The sequence below is a fragment of the Vidua macroura genome, chromosome 23 (genome assembly GCF_024509145.1).
Source record: "Vidua macroura isolate BioBank_ID:100142 chromosome 23, ASM2450914v1, whole genome shotgun sequence".
NCBI classification, from domain to species: Eukaryota; Metazoa; Chordata; class Aves; order Passeriformes; family Viduidae; genus Vidua; species Vidua macroura.
In genome coordinates, this window is record NC_071593.1 from 6,062,919 (window position 1) to 6,083,336 (window position 20,418).

At 39.2% G+C, this 20,418-nt stretch overlaps 1 protein-coding gene across 3 annotated transcripts in view; it reads right to left on the reverse strand.

Moving 5' to 3' along the window:
- PRKCZ (protein kinase C zeta) overlaps nucleotides 1–20,418 on the reverse strand; it is a 39,366-nt gene that overhangs the window by 9,905 nt on the left and 9,043 nt on the right. For 2 of the 3 annotated variants that reach the window (XM_053997545.1, XM_053997546.1), the window contains 6 exons: nucleotides 9,643–9,728; nucleotides 6,777–6,908; nucleotides 5,587–5,668; nucleotides 5,333–5,385; nucleotides 3,159–3,347; nucleotides 715–812 (listed from right to left, as the gene is read on the reverse strand). In XM_053997545.1, coding sequence (XP_053853520.1) covers nucleotides 715–812; nucleotides 3,159–3,347; nucleotides 5,333–5,385; nucleotides 5,587–5,668; nucleotides 6,777–6,908; nucleotides 9,643–9,728 — 640 coding nt within the window. Of the gene's footprint in view, nucleotides 1–714; nucleotides 813–3,158; nucleotides 3,348–5,332; nucleotides 5,386–5,586; nucleotides 5,669–6,776; nucleotides 6,909–9,642; nucleotides 9,729–18,428; nucleotides 18,604–20,418 lie in introns of those variants that run through there. The other variant, XM_053997547.1, reaches the window with a different exon arrangement.

A 20,418-nucleotide genomic window follows, 5' to 3' on the forward strand; every position in this document is an offset into this window, starting at 1 on the left:
GCATGGGGCATTACAAAAGTGTAACAGCAAACAGGTGCCTGTGAAAACAAAAAAATCCCAAACCACATCCCAATTCCCCGGTAACATACTCAGGCAGGGACATGAAAGTTCTTGTTTTCTTCATATTCCAATTGCAAAATAAGCAGCAAATAATCCAGTTTGGATTGTGCACACAGGGACAAGGAATTAGTATTTCTAAGTTAAGAGTCAAATAAGCACTTTCTCAAAATCACACACTGCTTTGATATGTGCTAAAGGCTTTTAAACCTCCTAGGTAACAATACCACAATGCAGGTAGGGGGTTTCATTATTATTAAATAATAATTTTTATTGCTGGGCAGCCCAGCTCTCAGGCTCTTTAGGAACAGTGAACTGCTGAGAACTGATCTGGCCTCCTCAGCAGAAGCTGCTGTAAACTGTTGGGAAGCTCTGTGTTCCCCATGTCACAGGGCTGTGCTCAGGAAGGCAGGACAGCTCCTCCTCTCCCTCCAGCTCTGACCCAGAACACCACACTCTTCTCCACACCCCTGCCTGAGCTACCCCCTAGAACTGACTTTGCTGCAGCACTAAATCCCTGACAATGCTGATGATTCCTTCCAAAAACTCCTGGCTGTGTCATGGCAGTGGTTACATTTGCTTTAGGGGAAGCAGTTTAGTACAATGATCAAGATTCTCAAGAAAAAAAAAAAAAAAAAAATTTCAGATCTTTCTTACCGACTTGTTGTTTGAAAGCATGAATGTAAACCAACTAGGAATGGGTTACTGGATGCCTGTTCAAACACATGTTTCTCTGTCTGTACCCAATCAATATCCTGAAATAGAGTAATTGAACAATCAGAACTCCTGCTGGATAACCACTGTGGGTATTCCCAGAAAAACACCTGTGAACATCACAGTCCTGCCTTACACACACTGGCATTGTTCTTCAGAAAGGCAAGGACCCCTCAAAATCTGGAGGAAATTATAAAACATTGTCACTCAGTTATATATTCAGAAGTTATTTAACCATTTAAGGAAAGCCTGCACAAAATCTAAACCATTGTTAATAAAATAAACCTGCAGTATTTGATAAACTGCTCACACTGCTGCATGGAAATAAATTCAGTTCTGAGATAAATGATCCCAAAGCTGCTGAAGCAGCTCATGCCAGTAACACAAGCAATGTGAGTCTCCAGCTTTTAAAAGGTTCAAGTGAACTGAACTTCATCTCCTCGCCTGAAATTCAAATTTAACTCAACTACCAAAACCTGCTTAGTTGGTCCAGCCAAAATCATTAAAAGTATCACAGATACCTTTAATCCTTCAACAGGGAGAAGTCCTGAATACCCAGTGCAAAACCACATCATAAAAACCTACCAGAGTTTGCATGATACTGGCACAGTGCTGCAAAAAGAGCTGTGCTAACAAAGCACTTAAGCTTTATTTCATATAACCACACACAATTTAAACATCACAGACAGCTGGGTTTAGAATTATAGAATTATAATTGTTCTAAAAATTCTCCATTTACCACAGACAGTCCCAGCTTCCCAACCAATCTGGACACAATAAATAGAGAGACTGAAATGAGACCTTCCTGTCAGGGATGGATGCTGACACTGAAGTCTCAGAGGAAACCAAGAACTGTCACCACCATCCAATTAAAAAAACCTGTTAGGTTTTCTGTGTGGACCCTTGTGAAGATACATCACCTTGGAGGGGCAAACCTGAGTCCAGACCAAAATCCAGAGCCAAAAATCCAATTCTGAATAAAGCACTAAATATGTTCACTTCTTCTTGGTTTAACTAAATGAGCTTCTCTTTAAGAGTCTTTAAATTACCTCTTCATTAGTGCACTTGGCATTAGGATTATACCAGTGCTCCACTTAACAAAACTAAGCTTAACAAAACTGAACAGAAGCCCAGGTATTTGATTTCCCTCCATCTCACTTCTCTCCACTAGCAGCCATACCCTGGAAAGCACCAGCTAATTTAAACATGCTGGTACTTGCTATGTAATTGATTTTCTTTCTTTGTGGAACACTTCTAAGGTGAAATTTCCATTACTTGCAATATCTCATGCACTCACAGAATTCAGTGAATTTCCTATCAATTCCCTGAATTTCATTATACAGCCTATCTTAGAGAAAAGAAAAACCAATTAGCTCTATCTTCTATGTAATTATGAGAGCCACAATTCCAGAAAGCCTTTTCTCATGTACCTCTGCTTCTCAAACAGCTGCACAACTCATTAAACAGGACTTGGCTTTGGCTCCCACCTTCTTGGAAAAACACATGTTAAAAAGGAAAACAGTAAATAAACCACACAACAGCCTCATCTTGGTTCATAAAAAGGAAACATCAAATAAATGAGAGAGCCAAAGGATTTTAGGAGAACTAAGCTCAGTCTCTGGGATAATGACAGAGATGACAGAGCAACTGATTGAAACTACCAACACAAAGAGCACTTTAAAATAGTGTTTTGATGTTTTTTGCACAAAATCCTACTTTTAAAAAAGTGTGTTATAGGAAAAAGATTAAAAAAAAAAACCAAAACCTTTCCCTTTTTAATTTTCAATTTTCCTCAAAAACTGCATTTGAGATCTTATATTAAAAAAAAAAAAAAAAAACACCTAAAGGATTTTGAGAATACTGGAGAAATGCAGCAGATTTCTGTGGCAGACAAAAACACAGGGGTCTCAAATGGCAGTAGCATAATTTTTAAACTCATGGAAGAAATATTTCAGAATACTGAGTCACTTGCACATAGGCTCGGCCAGCATGAGTGTAAAAACAAAGTTTTAGCTCCTTTTCTGACACACAGACAATGCTTTTGCCTTGGAAAACACATTTGCTTTCTTTTAAAATTAAGTGCACAAATTCCAACCCATTTATCTCATCACTTACAGATTAGCACATCCAGGTTGGAATGTTTAAAACATGATTTCTACCAAGACTATTAGTAATTGTTAGTTGTTATTAAAATGAGGGACATTTCTGTCAGATTTCATCCTGGTGCTTCATGCAGAGTTGATGACAAACGAGCTCAAAAGTCAGAAAAACTTCTCTGCCAGAGAAGTTGTCTGAAACATGAGCTTCTTGCTTAGTTGAATGGTTTTTGTTAAAGCATAGTAAGTTTTTATAGTATGTAAAAGAATGCAATTAACACAGACTTTTACCTCATCATCATGGACCAGTTCTTTTTTCACTACTTTCATAGCATAGATCTGATCATTCTTTTTTAACCGAACTAGAAGAACTTTGGCATAACTTCCACGGCCGATAACTCGGATTAAATCAAAGTCCTGGAGTCCAAGCCCCTGAGAAATCTTAATTCCATCCATTCCATCAATGACTGGTTTGAGATCCTGTATAAAAAGAAACAGATGCTAGAAACTGAAGACATTTCCATAGCAAGTAACTATTAAAGCAGAGAGATCTTTAAGCAATGGACAGAATTTGCTGACTTTGCTTGGCACTGGCACCCAAGGCTGGATGCTGATTGGAACACATTTGTTCAGAAATGTTTGGTTTCCATTGGGTTTGCTCTAACTAAAAGTTACTGTTTTTTTCAAGGCAGTAGTTCATCCAACTAATCATTTTCATATTCCCTGCTAGAAAGCAGAAGGCAGTGCCTTGAAAAATGAGGTTTATCCAAATTCCTGAACCTCAAGCCATGTACATCGTATCCTTTGTACAAAGTGAGGAGCATTGTTCATATTCTGACAGATACAGCACAAATTAATAAAGGCTATCTGAAAAGAAGATTAATAAAGAATCACTAATTTGCTAATGAATGTACCTGTCTTGGTTTCAGTTTAGGTAACAACTGCCTCTGTTCAGTTCACAATAATTTTAATGAAAATTAAGATTTCTTACAGGTTCCTGGGAATACACAGAAGCAGATCTCAATTTCTCAAGTCTGAGAATTTGCAGGAAATATTCCACTATGAAGAAGGTTATTTTGAAATTCATTATTAAAAAAAGAGAAATTTTATCATCTTGGCTGTTTGCTGGAATTAGATGTGAAAACATGTGACTGAAGATGGAGCAGCTGAACAAGATGAATGCAGCAGGTACTTGGACTTTCAGGTTTTACCAATCTACCCAAGGCTTTGACACGCTTCTGTGGCCTATTTTTATCTGACCTCACACTACTGTACTTGCAGACAGATCAGCATTCTGCAGAACTGTGGAAAGCGTTTATATAAAGAATCTTGATCTAGGATTGACTGCTATTAGAAGAGATTGCTCTAAGCTTAAAGATTCTAGACAAAGCTCCCAGAACACCAACTCCTTTCTGTAGGATACCTTAAATCATTTCAGTACAGCTCAAAGGCAACGTGGGACAATCAGAGCAGCACAATTCAGGACAGTTGAGCAAACAGCACCTACCACATTTCAACACAAACATGAGCACTGACCACAGCCAAAGTGAGTGATTAAAATTCTTTGATGTGCTTTTAATTTTTACCCTTCCATTTCTGAATTTGAGCTACATGACTGAAAATAAGGCAGTCACCCAGGAGCTACTCAAGGGTGAAAGGAATGCTAGTGACAAGCATTGTAGTGGAGGCAAAGGAGAAAGGTGCAGCTTTGCTCAGAGGGGAACACCAGAACAACTACAGTGTTCTGCAGAGTGCATCCTATTTATTTTAAACATGCCAGGAGCATTCTTAAAAGAAATGTCTTTAAGCCCTTTAGAATTGAAGCATATTCAGATTTTTCTGACTGCTCTAAAGGAATAACATTGTTGATGTGCAGAGATTGAGTCAGATCTTCTACAAAAGACCTGAAAAAAGAATTTCTTTTATTCTACTTGTGTTTCCACAAGAGCTGTGTATAAATGCTCAGGTATTATTTCTATGAACCCTCTCAGAGAGCTGGGCAGTTAATGGATTACCAGACTGAACCAAGTTCCACACCAATAGCCTGAGGGTGACAAAGGGTGAGCATCCATTAGGGACAGCAGACAAGGCAATGGCAAAGCCACCATTTGTTGTAAGGACCATAAAAGTCAAACCCTCTGCTAAATCACTGTTATTTCAACAAATGGAAGTGAGAAAACAAAAATGTTAAAAGGTATCTTGGATTATGAGTGGAATGACAACAGCTTAACACAGAAGAAATCTGAAAAAAGTCCAGTAAAAATGCTTTAAAAAAATTATCAACATTCAGAAAAAAAAAACAAAACAGACTTTTGAAAAGGGCAGCAGAAACAAATATTCAGCTATTTTATAAAAAGTTGAATGATTAGGCTGGACTTGATGATCTCAAAGGTCTTTTCCAACCTAGTTAGTTCTGTAACTTGGAGTACATAAACACAAATTGTAAAAATATTTTAAGAACATACCTCAGAGTCATCTTTAATGGTGTCATGTTTCCGGTTTGAAGGAATGTAGGGAACTGGAAAAGAAATCAAAGTAGTGTGGTTATAAAGGCCTTCATTGAAACAGTTTTAAAAATCAATAAACAGAAAGCTATTTAGTAGCTTATGGCCAGTTTGCTTTAAATATTACTAGACAGTTGACCACATTTTTCCACTTTTGTAAACAGGAAGAGGAAAAAATGAGGGCAAGAGGGGTTCTAAAGTAACAAAGCACTCACTTCCATCAGTGTCTTCTGAAGGGAGATCAGCCTCATCGTTTTTGTCATCTAAGCGAGGTTCCTGGGAAGGCATGACCGAATCCTGCCAAACACAGAGGTCACACAGACAAACCCCACTGGGCATGCAGCCCCTGAGTGCCCAGCCTGAAAATCCATGAGATCCTCACCTCTTCCACAATGAAAACTGCATTCTGGAGACTACATGTCCAAATATTAACATTTTGTAATGCATGGTAAAACCAGCCTACCAAAACCTCAATGCTACATTAGCCATTCTCTGCAGCTACAACAGATGCTTGGCTGTCTTCTATTTTACAGCAAAGCTCAAAATTTTATTTTACTTAAAGACCTCTGAGTGTTTCACACGGAACTACAACCAAGTGAACACTTCAGCATGATGGTACACACTCCATTTAGAGCACTGGCATATTCCTTTCCTGCTTAATAAAGACATGAATTGTTGCTCATTATGCATAAATTAGTGAAGACCACAATAACAGATATCTTGTATTGCATTTGGACCCTGGGTTCATCCCCCAGACAAGTAGGACTATTCCAGGAAGTACAGCAGCATGAAGAAAGTAATTGGCAAAGAATTGGTAATGTCAAGGCAAGTTACATACAATACCAGCAAAGAAAAATACTGGTTTAAGTAAAAAAAAAACCAAAAAAAAACACCATGATACAACCACCAGTGAAATACTGGGGATGAATACAGGAAAGGGCTAAAATTCAGATACACAGATGTGTAAATATTTTGATGCTTAAGGCCTAGGAAAGACACCAGCATTGGCAATGGACTGAGGGCCATGGAGAGGAAGAGAAACAGTACTGGAGAAACTGAGGTGGCAGGAACAGGAAAGCAATAACCCTTTCTGAAAAGAGCAAGGCAGAAATTATATCAGTGCCTTAGTTCTTAAAACATTCCCAGAGGCTAAAAGGAATAACTTCTGAGGTTGTCAGTGTCTAATGGAGAAGTCAAATTCAAGCTTGAGCACACTGAAGTCACATCACAAGCTTTCTTTCTGCTCACAATCCAAAGGTTTGTCCTCCACAGAAACTGAATCCCAAATACTCCCAGGCGTTACAAATGCCCAGCCATGCCCACATTTCATTACTCAGGACACAACTACCAACAGCAGCACAGGCCAGAGTGGCACCCCTCAGCCCTGGCCAGAACACACACTCACCATATGCCTTTTGCAGGTCAGTGGGACAAGGATGTGACAACGTTTATGGACCAACAGCTTGCAGTTGATACACTTGTAGCCTTGCCTTGCGAGCCCCCATATCCTTTCGCTGCACTGGCCACAGTACGCTCTCTGCAAGCCACAATGCACATCATCAATGCCAGGATCAATCCCTGCTGGAAGTGAGCAGTTCTCTAGCAGCAAGAGCCCATCCCAGTCACCTAACAGATGTTCAGTAATAATTTTAGAATGTCCAGAATTACAATAATAGCTGAAGGTTACACTTCACACCCAGAATTCAGCTAAATGCAGTTCTTTTTAAATGAATGTGAGGAAAACAAATACCTCAAGCATATGGAACACATTACAGTGTGACATTAGCAAATCATTTTTAGAGAACAAGTCTATTTACAATCTCAGGTTTTGACAGAGGTCACCCAAACAGAACTGCCAGAAGTTTGTACTACGCAATTATGTATAAGAAGCACCCAAACTGACTGTGTTGGAGAACACTGGCACAAAATGTTAAGCAGACAATGTATAAAAAGTGTTCTACATCTACACCTATACATTTCAACAGTGGTAGAACCTTTGCATAATTAAAACCCATTAATTATGTCTGATATCAAGCCTGTGTTGCACTGAGCATCAAAAACCTATGGTGTTTTTACATATGTAAGAAAAGAGCATGTGAGTTAAATCAAAATGAGGGTAAATGAAGAAGCCAGACATCCTGCTGCTGACTTTAACAGGAGAGGTTTTTAAATCATTGTTCCAGTGTATGTTGCTATGGTCAAACAACAACCTGAGATCCCTGCACAGCAAGGAGTCACCCAGGCCCAACATAAAGCTCACTGGTTATCCCCTGGCTGCCAATGCTCTGCAGTCATTCCTGTAGCAGGCTGAGGCATTGCCCATCACCCTGCAGCTGCACAGGAGCCCTGCTGCTCCCAGCCCAGCTCAGACAGACCTCCCAAAGCTGTGTCCCAAAGCCCCAGTGCCAGCCTGCTCCTCCCAGGCACTGCCCCTTCCACTGTGGTCACCAGATGCTCACACCAGTGAGTCACACACACTCCTGCCCAAAACTCTTCAGCTCCTGAAAATCCCTGCTAGTAGTGCCAGAATAGTCAAAAACTAATGGCCAGAGAATGGAGCCTTTCTTCAAATAAGCATTTTTATATTGCTCTTGTTGTATTTTGGTAGCTGTAGAAAACAAGACTTCCTTCCATCCCCCTCATCTGTGCAGCCAGTCCTCCTCAATCAGGAGAAACCCAAACTGCACTGCCCAGAGGAAAGAAAAACAACCCAAAAACTGCCTGATGAGAGGAAGCCTGGGACATCTATTGCCACCTCTTCCAAAATTCCTGGCCCACCAGACTTCCTTCAGTATCCTTTTATAGGTTTTGCAGCAGTAGTATTAAGACTAAATAAAACCTGTCAGGCCCTGGAAGTAGGGGCAGGTCCTAAACTCCATCAGAAATTCAGGTAACCCTTTCAATACCTCTCACATGCAGTCAAAGCCATATCAGAGAGTTGATCTTTATGTTATGTTCAACAAGATTCAAGTTTAAATTTTTGCATGTGTTCATTTATCTGTATGACCTGAAAAAGTTGCAAAAGATTACTTTGAAACAGGAATGAATTCTTAAGGCAATACTCCAACCTTAAAAATTCCATCAACACTAAAATTTGATATTGAATTCAGTAATACAGACATGACCATAATTTGTCATTAATTTATCCATTTTAATGTCACATTTTACAGTTTATATCAACCTGCTTACTAACTTCAGTTGGATGTGATTGTGTTCTGGCTCTGTATGATGTCATTAGTATGCAGGTAGAAAAGCAGTCTTGTTTAGGATTGTGATATCCTAATGTGGGCATCTAATGAGGTATCAAAATTTCTGTGTATATTCACTATTTACCTCATTGCAAATAAAACATCATTATCTGTAACATTATGGATTATTAATGTGGCAATATGCATTTGTAGTGTTTCAAAGGAAATATGTTATTATGTAGCAAATAAAAAGTATACATTCATACTACGAATTAAAATACTTTATTCCTGTAGTAGGTTATACAAATTAATGTGATAATTCATATATATGATATTTTTAACATAAAATGCTGAGTTTTAAGGGGCTTTTCCTTCTTTCAGTTCATTTTTGGGGTGGGAAATTTTAGAGAAAAACTCTTATTTCAATTTTTAGAAAAAATGTCCCTGCTGAATGAAAGAGTTAACTCAGATTCTGAGTGCACTCAGTTTTGTGTGGAATTCCCCCCTAGCACATTTATATATATGCTGTAATACTTAGGCATAATGGGATAAGTGAAGGAGGTGTCTCAGCCTTAAAGCCACATTCACTTGCTTATGTGGATTAAATCAGGCTCTCCAAATGCAGTTGTATTTTAGCTCAATAAAAAAATATTTTTAAAATTCTTAGATTGTGTAGTACCCCAGATACTAAACAGTTAAAGCTCACATCAGCAGCTGTAACTTTTACAGATGGCAAAGTGTTCTGAAGGTAAAAGATTTTGCTAATAAGCAACCAAAATCACAGCAGAGGAGAGAGGAGAAGCTGCTCCAAGGATGTATCAGCTTAAACAGTCACAAACACAGTATTTCAGACTTTAAAAATAAATAATTTCCACCAATCCTGTATTAACTCAAATTCAAACACTCCCAAGTTTCGCCTGCACGTTATGACTCGAATAACACCGGAGAGCCCGAAATGTCACATCAACAAGCATCCTGCTTTTCCTTTCTTTCCAACACTCCAACACAGAAAAAGCACAGACTGAGGCAAACAATGAGCACAGAACATGAGCAAACCCCAACGTTTCATGCAACAGTACTCACTCTGTTAAAACGTTTGGCTTGGAACAAATGCCCATTCACTCGGTACAGCTTCCTCCATCTTCGGGCTCCCCGGCGGTAGATGGATTCTAGGGAAGAAACCAGAAAGGTGTAAAGCAGCAGCATGGCAGCCCAGCAGCACCACACACAGCAGGGTAAGCAAGTTGTGACTCAGAACAATCTTGCTTTCCTAAATATCAACGCACAGCCACAATCCCCAGGGATTTGGATTTTTTTAAGGCGGCCGTGAGTGAGTGACGGCTGGGGCAGGATGTGCTTTCACCGCTGCCTCTCCCTTCCCTCCAGCCCTGTCTCTTTTCCCTCACATGATCATAATCCCGTTAGAGTTCCGTGCTGCTCTGGCTCAGGTGAGAGGGACAGAGCTGTTAAAGGAACAGCTCCTCGGGGAAATGGCGCTGCTGCTCTCGCCCTGGCACCTTGCACGGACATGCACAAAGGATGGCCGGTGCTGATAGCGTGAGACGTGTTTGGTACTGATAACACCTCACACATGCAACATTCAACGTGTTACAAGTCTGCACAGCTACATTATTTGACTTCATTTTTACCTTGACAGTAAATATTTCTTTTGTTCAGGCAGGTCAAGTGCAGGTCCACAATGATTTTTAATATATTCTAAACATAACAAGAAATCATTTAATCTGTTTAAGCCAAACCCAAGCATCTACTCCAAGTTACTTTTCTTTGTGGCTGTTTACATGCAGATGAGCAGCTTCTGTGTGAATGGCTAATTAGAGAGTCTGATATTTAATATTAAGTGTTGTGCCACAGGGGTCCCTTTTAGAGCTGCTCACAGCTGTTAAGGGTGACACCACCAGGGTCAGCAGCTTCCCACAGCTGGTACAGGTGGGTACTGTGGGGTACACGGAGGTATAAAGACTCTGACAGACTTGATTTATAATTGATACTTTGTCAGAATGAAGCAGACTGTACATTTATAATCCTCAGGAATTAATGCAAAAGCATTTAGATTTTCATCTTTCAAACATTCACACTTCAAAGATGAAGACTTTTTTTTTAATAGAAAAACACAGAGATATTTTCTGTGTCAAATGATAAAGTAGTAAAAAGTTTCTTTGTCAAGAAATTATTTTAACATTATATTGAGCAAGCCAAAACTCACAGGCTACTGACACGCAATGTGTGAACACTGGCTGCAATACTGGGTCTGATTTTAGATCCTCTATTTTTGTCCTTCCAAAGGAAGCATTGAAGTTTCTGTGATTCCACATATCTACAGTGCCAAATCCCCAAACATTCATACCTACTCTATTTGCATGAGCAAATGTTTACTGTGCAAGCATTTGAAACAGATAGTGCACTATTAAACTAATTGTTAACAATTTGGAAAAAGAAAACCAACCAGCTTCTCAAAGCAGCTAAAGGACTGCACACCCAAAGTGGCAAAGGTACAGCTGCTGGAACAGAGATGTAGACTGGATATAGCCATTTGACTCACACAACTCTTCAAAACCTGCCAAATGTCAACTTTAAAGCAAACTTTTCTCAAGTGCAAAGAAAATGAAAATGAGAACCTTGCAGTTATTTTGCTAAGTTTTTAAGTAATATGCTCAACCACAAACACCAATGGAAAACCCTTCCATCATTTCTAGGGTGACTTTTCACCAAGAGGAAAAAATCTCCACAAGGATTTTTTTTTTCCAAAATAGTTAATTAATTCATTAGACAAAGCACCATATGGAGGGAATGTAATACATCTGTGATCTGAACATTAGCTTATCACTGACATGAGGAATATTAAGTGAATGATAAGTTAACGAGCAGCTTGTACTGATGAAGTCTGTAAATAGAGGAGCAAGTCACCTCCCTAATTAATGATAAATATTAAATCAAAGGCAGGGTTTTATATATGTACTTGTGAGGCAATAGTCTAACAAAAACTGAGCTTAATATAGACCAGCTTTAAAAAGTGGGAACCCCTACAATTTATTCCCAGGACTGCCACAGTTCAGTGCAGGGGCTGAGGCAAATCAATCCCTATTTCCCATTCCCTGGCTCCAAAAAGGGCCAAGGTAAAAAATGAGAAAACAGCCATCCCTGCAAGACACACCTTTATAGCACACATTCTATTATTACTACACATTAGGATTAAATTTCTATGAGAGAATAAAACACTCCTTTCACTGAGGATCCAAAACTGGGACAAGTGGCTGATGCACCACAAGGTTGTGCTGCCAGAGACCTCAACCCCTGGAAAACTGAGCAGGCAGGAATGTCCCCTTATGAAAGGGGACATCCTTCCCAAAAACTCCCTCAAGGATAATGCCAGGCTATAAAAAGCAGTTTGGGTTTTCAAGATCATTGTTATTTTGAAGCATTATCTGTTACAAGCCCCAGCTAGAGCTCTACCAGATCAAAGAAACCACCTTGAACAATAATCAGATTCATGAAATGGCAGTAAGTGCATACCTTGAATTAAGAAATAATTTATTGTCAGTGTTGTGTGAACAAAGCTCTCATCTGACTTTGCATCTCATCCCTTCACATGGCAAAATGAACCCAAAGAAGATTTTCAGGGACATGTTTCTAGAACACTTCAAAATAAAACGAGGAACGTAAGAAACCAAGTTCTTACAGGATTGATCCCAGCTACTTAGAAGGAGGAATGCCACCACAAAAGTTTGACTATTTAATTACTGAGCTTATTGAAAAGTGTTATTTTTTAATTTATTTCACAGTACACATCAGTTAACTCATTAAGGAGTTCAAGTTGGCTGCTTGCAGGCTGATGGAGATGATATACTCCTAATTAAACAAAGTGATCTTTTTTGATTATTAATATTAAACACAAGACATTGCCTAACAAAAAAAAATTCTTTCAAACCCTCATTTTCTATCTGAAAAGGTTTAGAGGAAAAAATCAAATATATTTTAAGCTCTTAGCAGGAATAACCATTTTTAATTGAGGAACACAAATATATATTTGAAATACAATGAAGGTACAGAACTTTATCTACTTCCAAGACTGGAAAATTGAAGGAAAAAAACCATAGGCTTTTTCAAAGTAAGAGTACAAGGGAAATAAAAGCACTCAAAATAAAATTAACCAGCTGCCTCTACCTAAAAAGCAGTGGGGAACAACTGACTCTTGCTGCTGTGCAATTCTTCCCTCTGTTGTCAAACTGTGCAACTACATCACTAACAGTGATGCACAGGAAACCCTGCAAATAGATTTGATATTGGCTTTCCAACAACATTTTTAAGGACTGGGTTTGGGCTTCTTTCCTCATCTTTTCAAAAATAGTTTAGAAAAAAGTTCTAAGTGAAAACATGAACACACAAAATTTAACTGTGGATACAAATTGAGAAGCAATGTCTACTGCTCAGTGTTAATTCCAAATGAACTTCTCTACAGAAGATGTGTCAAATGATAAATACCATAATGAGGTCTGCAGAACTTCACAGAATGGATGAGAACTTTGTGCTGAAAAAGGTAACTTGGAAAAGCAGGGAAAAATAGGAGTTACAATTCCTTTCCAAATGACAGTTGGTTTACACCAATGAAGGGCAGTAAGATGGCCACAAAAATTATTCCCTCTTCATTTGGATTTCCAAATGCAATTCCAAAGTCAGCTTTTATGTGATCCAGCCCTAATGAAATCTGCTCCTATCCTGAGCACAGAGGTAATTTGCTATTGCTGCAAATCACTTCTCAGAGATTAATACAACTTGTTTACAGGCCAATTACCCAGCCTGCCAGCTGGACACTACCAGAATGCCCAGTTTTTGTTTTGTTCTTTTAATGTTGTGCTGAGCACACAAGTGAGCATTCTTTCAAAACCAACCCATGAATTACAAGGGGGAAATTGATAGTGGCATTTCAGATAGACTGGACTTGATAAAGAAATTACTTATAAAGGTAGAACACATTTTTTGGGACACTAAATTCCAAAGTACACTTTGATAGTACATTGCTTGACATCTGTTATTTAATTTCCTACAAATAGTTACATTGAAACAATTTACATGCTCCAGAAAGCAATTTTAAGACATACATTAGATGTTAACTGGCCCTTCTTTTTATTATGAATAAGTGCTACATACAGTTGAAGTTGGAAAATGAAAATAGTATCCTTAACAATATGGAGGTATTAAGTGCTTTGATCCCTTGCAGTTATTGCAAAAATATTAAATGGCCAGAAGATAGCTTTTTAAAATTTAATTTAAGGCTAATTAGCACTTGGGAAACCATCTCCCCATCCTTTTCTTTTCCAACAGACACTACAATTAACTACAAGTTCTGTGAAGAAAAAGCACAGTTAAGACAGCAACAATGACCAAGGAAGTGGAGAACCAACAAGGAAACAAATGTCCCACAGAGCAGCAGCATTTACTGCAGCTCAGCTGGGTGAACATCCTTCCCCACTGCCCCAGAAGGGGCAGCTGAGTTCCACCTGCACTGCACACACCCCCAGTGCTCCCTCGTGCCTGAGCTCTTGGATGTTCACCTTCAAATCCTGCTGCTAAAATGGCTCCCTGGCACTGCAAGGTGACAAAGTCACACCTCCAAAGACAATGCCAGAAACACAACAGCACTAACAGCTCATTTGGAGCGAGTCTCTGACTCACAGGTCTGTGATTTTATGTGCAATTCATCAGGTGTACTTGAAAATAACAAAATATACCAATATACCAAAACATACTCAAGAAATCATCACTAAGCCCAGACAGTGGCTGCTGCCCCAGCAGTGACCATGTCCTGGTTCTGAGCATCTCTGGGCACATCAGTGACCACAACCTGCTGATGTCCTTCCCTCCTCAGCCTCTTGTGCTGACACTTCTGCTGTTTGCAAGACTCTCCCAGACACAGGATAAAATGCTGCTCTATTTGCTGCTCTAATTTGAAAGAATGTTATGAAAAGGGCCAGAAGACAACTGATGGTGAGTCCATGCTTCTGAAGGTGATTAACATTTTTGTTTAGGAAAGAAAATAAGATTCATATTTTCCCTTCTCTAACTGGGCCCTCTAAGCAATTTTCAATTCACAGCCTTTCATGATGTGCAGTTGGCTTCTCTGTTACAATGTCAGTGGTCACAGGAACCCCAAAACCAAACTTGCATTGCATGGTTAATAGTAAGTCCAAAGGCTTCTTTTGATGATTGCATCATTAATTCTCCCAAAATAAAAATCACTTTCATTAAAAGATTTACTACAATGAAAAGTGAATTTAATGTTCTATTAGCATAATTTAGGAGCTGCATTAAAATGTTTGATCAAGCTGAAAGAGTACTGAGCCAGTACTTAATTAAATTATTTAATTCAGCTAACTTAGGACTGAAGTACAACAAAATGAAGTTCTGAACATTTAAGCAATCTGTAGCAACTGCATCCACTTTCAGGCCACTGTTTTGTTCTTAAACAAACCTCTATGTCTTAGTACATCCATGAAGCAATACTTTCTATTATAAAGAAAAGCTTGATAACAGAAAGTCTTTGTCTTTTATACACCCTGGAATCACTGAAGAAAGCAACCAAAAAAGTGAGGAGCAACCTGATGAAGTTTGCTGCAGGAATTTGGTTCTGCTGTATCTCATCAGCAGCCTTCATGATTTAAGACTTGCTGGGACTCTTACCCTAGACCTGACAGCACACACTTTCAAGAAAATTTTCATCCTTTGAGCACATGTACCCATTTCATACCTATGGGTTACTGAGAGGGAGAAGTCCAGTTCTTGTGACTGAGTGAGACAGCAATCAGAAGGAACTGAATCCACATTCTTCAATGTCATCAGTTAAAACTTGGTCAGATCTAGTTTACACCTAGTCTTTTTTTTTTTTTTAATCTTAAAAAGCAAATTATGACATGTCTGTTGAAAAGGTCAAAGGGAAAACAAAAAGCTAGCTAGTGACAAATCCCTGAGAAAACATTATAGAAGATTTCATTTGAAGAATCCCATTTCCCTGGCTTCTTGTCCTTTAGAAAATGGTTAACTAATTTATCTTATCCTATGCCAAACATGATTTTAAAATTAATTTTAGCATATTTGATCAATTGTCTTTTTCTAAGTTGAAGTCCTACTCTTGTCTCCTTGCACTGAAATATTCCACTGGTTGTGACCTGTCCCATCCACACATTTCCCCCTCATTTCCAAGTTACCTGGACAATTCTACTTGTATTGCAAAGTGCTACTGCACATGATCATCACAGAACTACCAAAAGTTTCCAGAACATGTGCTTGGAATGAAATTTATATTAAAGTTAGGTAATTTTGTCTCAGAGTTGAGAAAGTCAAGAACAGGGAGTTTTGTCACAGCTAGTCACAGGGCACCTGCACTGCTTTACTGAAGAGCATTAGATAAGAATCTAAATTATTGGAAGCACAGAATAACAGTAGTAGTAATTTATTGTAAAAGTAAAGGCCATACTAAAATCCTGGAGTACTGCCTTCAAATAGTTTCTGGTTTCCCTTTAAACATGTCCCCAGCTAACAATTCAAGGACAAGCCCTAACAGACACAGAAGAAATAGCAAAGCAACTCGAGTTACAAATGAGGCACTTTCTGGTCAATATTGAGAAGATCAGTTTTTCCTTTTCCACTCCCATGGCAGTTCCTTCCCCATGTGGTTTCAGGATGAACTGCACAATCTGCTCAACCTTCTCTCCCTGACAGTGCTCAGGGCTCTCCTGTACCTCTCCTGGGAGCCACCCTGTCAGCAAGCCTCAAGTTTGCTGCTTTTTGCTTTATTTCCCACCCAGACTTGCACTACTGCAAGCCCTCAGAGGCTACAACTGCTATCGGAGCCTCCCAAGGTTTGTTCCTGGTGCTCTCCACTCCAAATGAGCAGCACCTGGAATCTCACACACAGTCTGGTTTCTCACAACTCCAAAATCCAGGAGATCAACGCTGAGGAGCCCATATACCTGCCCTGCAGGCCTCTGCTGTGAATTCTGTAGCTCAGTTCAACATAAAAAAACAGAACTTGCATAGAGCAACTAATTTCCAAAAGTATTACACAGAACTCGGGTATAATAATATATCATTAATCTTGGCTGTATAAGTGAAGAGGTTACATATTAAACAGCTCTTCCAAGCTACTGAAACACACAGGCCTAACTCAGGTTTAGCAGGCCCACAAATACTCATTAATTCCAGCAAAAACAAAAAGCTTCACCACCTCCTTGCCCATTTAGTCACCCAAGTGCCTGAATATCAACAGTGGATTTATCAACTTATAAGAAGATATGAGACATAACACAGGGAGAGGAACTAGACATTACATCAAAGAGAAGCTTTCTGAAACCAGGTGACATCCTTTCTGCATTTAATATACTACATTCTGAGTAACAGCTAGGAGAGGGGAAGTAGAATAAAGAAAAAAGAACACAGATTATTTGCTATGACACCTTAAAAAACAGCCCATGCATTCCTTAGTCCATTGTAGTTTTAGTCTATAGTTAATAAATTGGAACACAAACATCTGCTAAGACACCCAGTACCTTTAATTAAGGGCAGATCTCAAATCCCACCATCAGACTTGTGCTTTATAATTTTATGCCTGAATTATAAAGAAGCACGGTCCAGCCCTTTATTCTTCATTGGACATTTCATAGCTAAGAAAACTGTTGAGATTATTTAGAATTAAAAATCATGAAATTATTATAAGCAAACCAGACCTTTAGCTACAATTCTGTTCTCAGTAACTTATGCTGCCTCACAATCTGTCTCTTTTTCAAATATGTCACACATGATACAAACGTGGTGCAGTAAAGACAGAGGAAGAGATTTCAGGTATTCTTGAGAAACTATGACACAGCTATTTTTAAATCCTAAGCAAAAATATCTTACATTAAAATAGTACAGTCCCTCCCTCCCCCCCCAGTTCAATTACTAAAATCCAGGAGAGGGTTACTAGCAGTTTCAAAATTGCCTAATTATCCAGTGCAATCCAATCTACGTCTTCAGAACAGTCTCTATGGTGGCAATAGTTCTTTTCTTCATTGGGGGATTAAATTGGTTCACGTGCTCTGAATAACCTAATCACTGCTGCCAATACAGTAACAAATGAAGGGAAAAACCTGCCTTATGAGCTAGAAAAATATTTACAGGCCACACTACTCCAGCAAGAAGCCTTTTAAAGCTATTTCACAGTATAAGGCAGGACATAAGGCAAAATCAAGTATCTACACCTAAAATAAAAAGCCCACAACAACAATTAGGTTACTACAATACCTCTACTCAAGCCCATGATGAAATTTTCAAGGAAGATGGCTTGGGGGAAAATGAAGTCCAAACACCTAATGCTAAAATACTGAGCAGATAAACAAAGAGCACAGGAGACACGCACAACACAGTGTAACCATTACCAAAAAAATAAGGCAGCAAAATCAGCCAGAAATATTAAATAATAAAAACTATCACACTAACGTAATAAGTACTAAAACATTTAAAACATATTCTCTTCTGTTAATTAATTTAAAGGTTTCCTAGTCTGCATTCCTCTATTTAATGAAGCCAACAGCAAAACAACCCCACAATTTGCTGGCACTAGCTATTCAAACCCAAAATGAATTTTAATATTAAATACACAGACCTATTTGTTAAGCAGAAGTGAACTAGCACAGTTCATTCTGACCATATTAGAAAGTAAGCAACCCTTAATTCAAAACAAATATTTCACAATTAAAACCAGCCATCTATGACAATCCACTAAGCAGAATTCAACAAAAAGGCCTCAGAAAATGATGCTCATAAATGGTTAGCCTTTACATCAGCAATCCTACAATAAACAGGCCCTGAGCACATACCGTCAGGGTTTTTGGGATACATTTCCTTCATTAATCTCCAATATTAGCAGCAGCAGCATCACTCACTCTTCCGTTCCTTTCCTCCTAAAATACATTCCCCAGGAGTCCTTTCAATGCAATTTTATCAGTATTTCCAGGAGGTCTCTCAGCCACATCCCTACGCACAGAGGCAGCAGGAATCTCTGCATTTGTAACAATCCATGGCTGCAAGGGAGGGTGGCAGGCACAGCGACTGTACCATAACCAAAATGCTGAGTTCTCTTCTCTCCTGCAGCACACGTACACACAGCCCGCGTCAGTGCCGCTCACAACAGCAACCACAATGATGACACAAAATCTACAGAAAAAGCATGCATTACTCACTGGGTTTTATTCTTTAGCCTCTTCAGCATGGAATTCTTTACAATGTAGTAGGTATGAAATGAAACATTTTCCCTTTATTCCACGGATGCCGCTGTGTGAATACCATTAGACACCAAGGACAATAGGCAGGATCAGCTCGAACATTAAGAGCAAATATTTAATGGAAGACTGGTTACCCCCGTCTCTCCCTTTCACATCTCTGCCTCATGTATCCAGGCACGGGTGGTACTGGCTCCCTTGAGAGGCTGTAGCTAGCAGCTGAGGCACAACTAAAACATGGCATGGATGTCAAGGAGCTGATGTCACCCAAACAAGTATTTCTCTGATAAAGCCAGCAATTCCGTTAGGGAAGTCCTACAAATCGATGGGAATTGTTCAGCTGGACGTGCTGTGTTACACAATGCACTGCAGCACCAAGAGTGATAAATCAGATCAAGATCTGTCAGGGTAAATAAGCTGAGACTCCAATAACTAAGTTATAAAGCTGCCAATCAGCTGCTGGGATCCACACGCGCTGTCAGGAGCGCTGGCACCTCGAGGCACAGGAGAGAATACACCAAATGCCTCTGAAACAACCTTGTTTATTCCACTCTGAAAGAACTGCTCATCTACTGAGAAAGTAAAAGTGAAATGCAAGACTGGTCTAAAAGTCTGCCATCTTTATCAGGAAACACTGATCAAGCACCCAAGGCTCCAGTCCAGCAGATGCTGGGAACGCCCGGGAGAGGTCACATTCAGTGTCTGGGAAGGGATGGGAGAGGTTTCAGCAACACTGTCACCTCACAGCAGCACAGCCAGCACAGCAGAGGGGCTGCTTGGAACCACAGCTGTGCACTTGCACTGGGAGCTGGGGCTGGCTCCAACAACAAGCACAGAAATTCAGAAGCAAAGGAACACAGAGACAATACAAATGCAGATGCTGAAGACTGTGCAAATTCTGTCTCACAGACAGCACCACATCAATATAAGAACAAAGGTTCTTCAAGCACAGAAATAACTTCCCTTAAGTCATGCAAATGGAATTGAAATATTAATCATGTGGTTTACTTCATTAATGGATTACAGTCTTTTATTTCAAGCTTTGCTGGCTGGTACTATCTCCAAACCATATCAATTTAACAAAGGTGAGGATAGGTAGAACCTTATCATTAAATTTCAACATAAATGCAAGCCTTCCAGTTTGTATTCCTGCACTCTTCTTCCAAAGTGTTATTGTTCTGAAGGAGCTGGAAAGAAAAACCCTACAATCCTACAGAAATAGAGATTTGCACTTCAGAAGATCACAAACTATTGGAAAGAGCCACTCTGTGACCTAACATGGAGACATCTGAGCAACAGATTGGAAATGCAATTATTTCACAATTGAATAGTTTTATTTAAAAACTCAATTTCAAACTGTCTGTAGGTCTGTAACAAACCAGCAATCCACATTTAGAACTGCTAATTTAAGTAGAAGCTCATTTTGGATAGACCAACTACTTCACTGTTTATTTGTCTCTGGAAAAAACCTGAGGCAAACTCATAAGCTCCTTTATAGTGCAAACGTGATGCTCCAGAAAACATATACATATATTACATAATATTCTCACTTTTAAAGGGATTTCCTATGAACATAACTACAGCAATA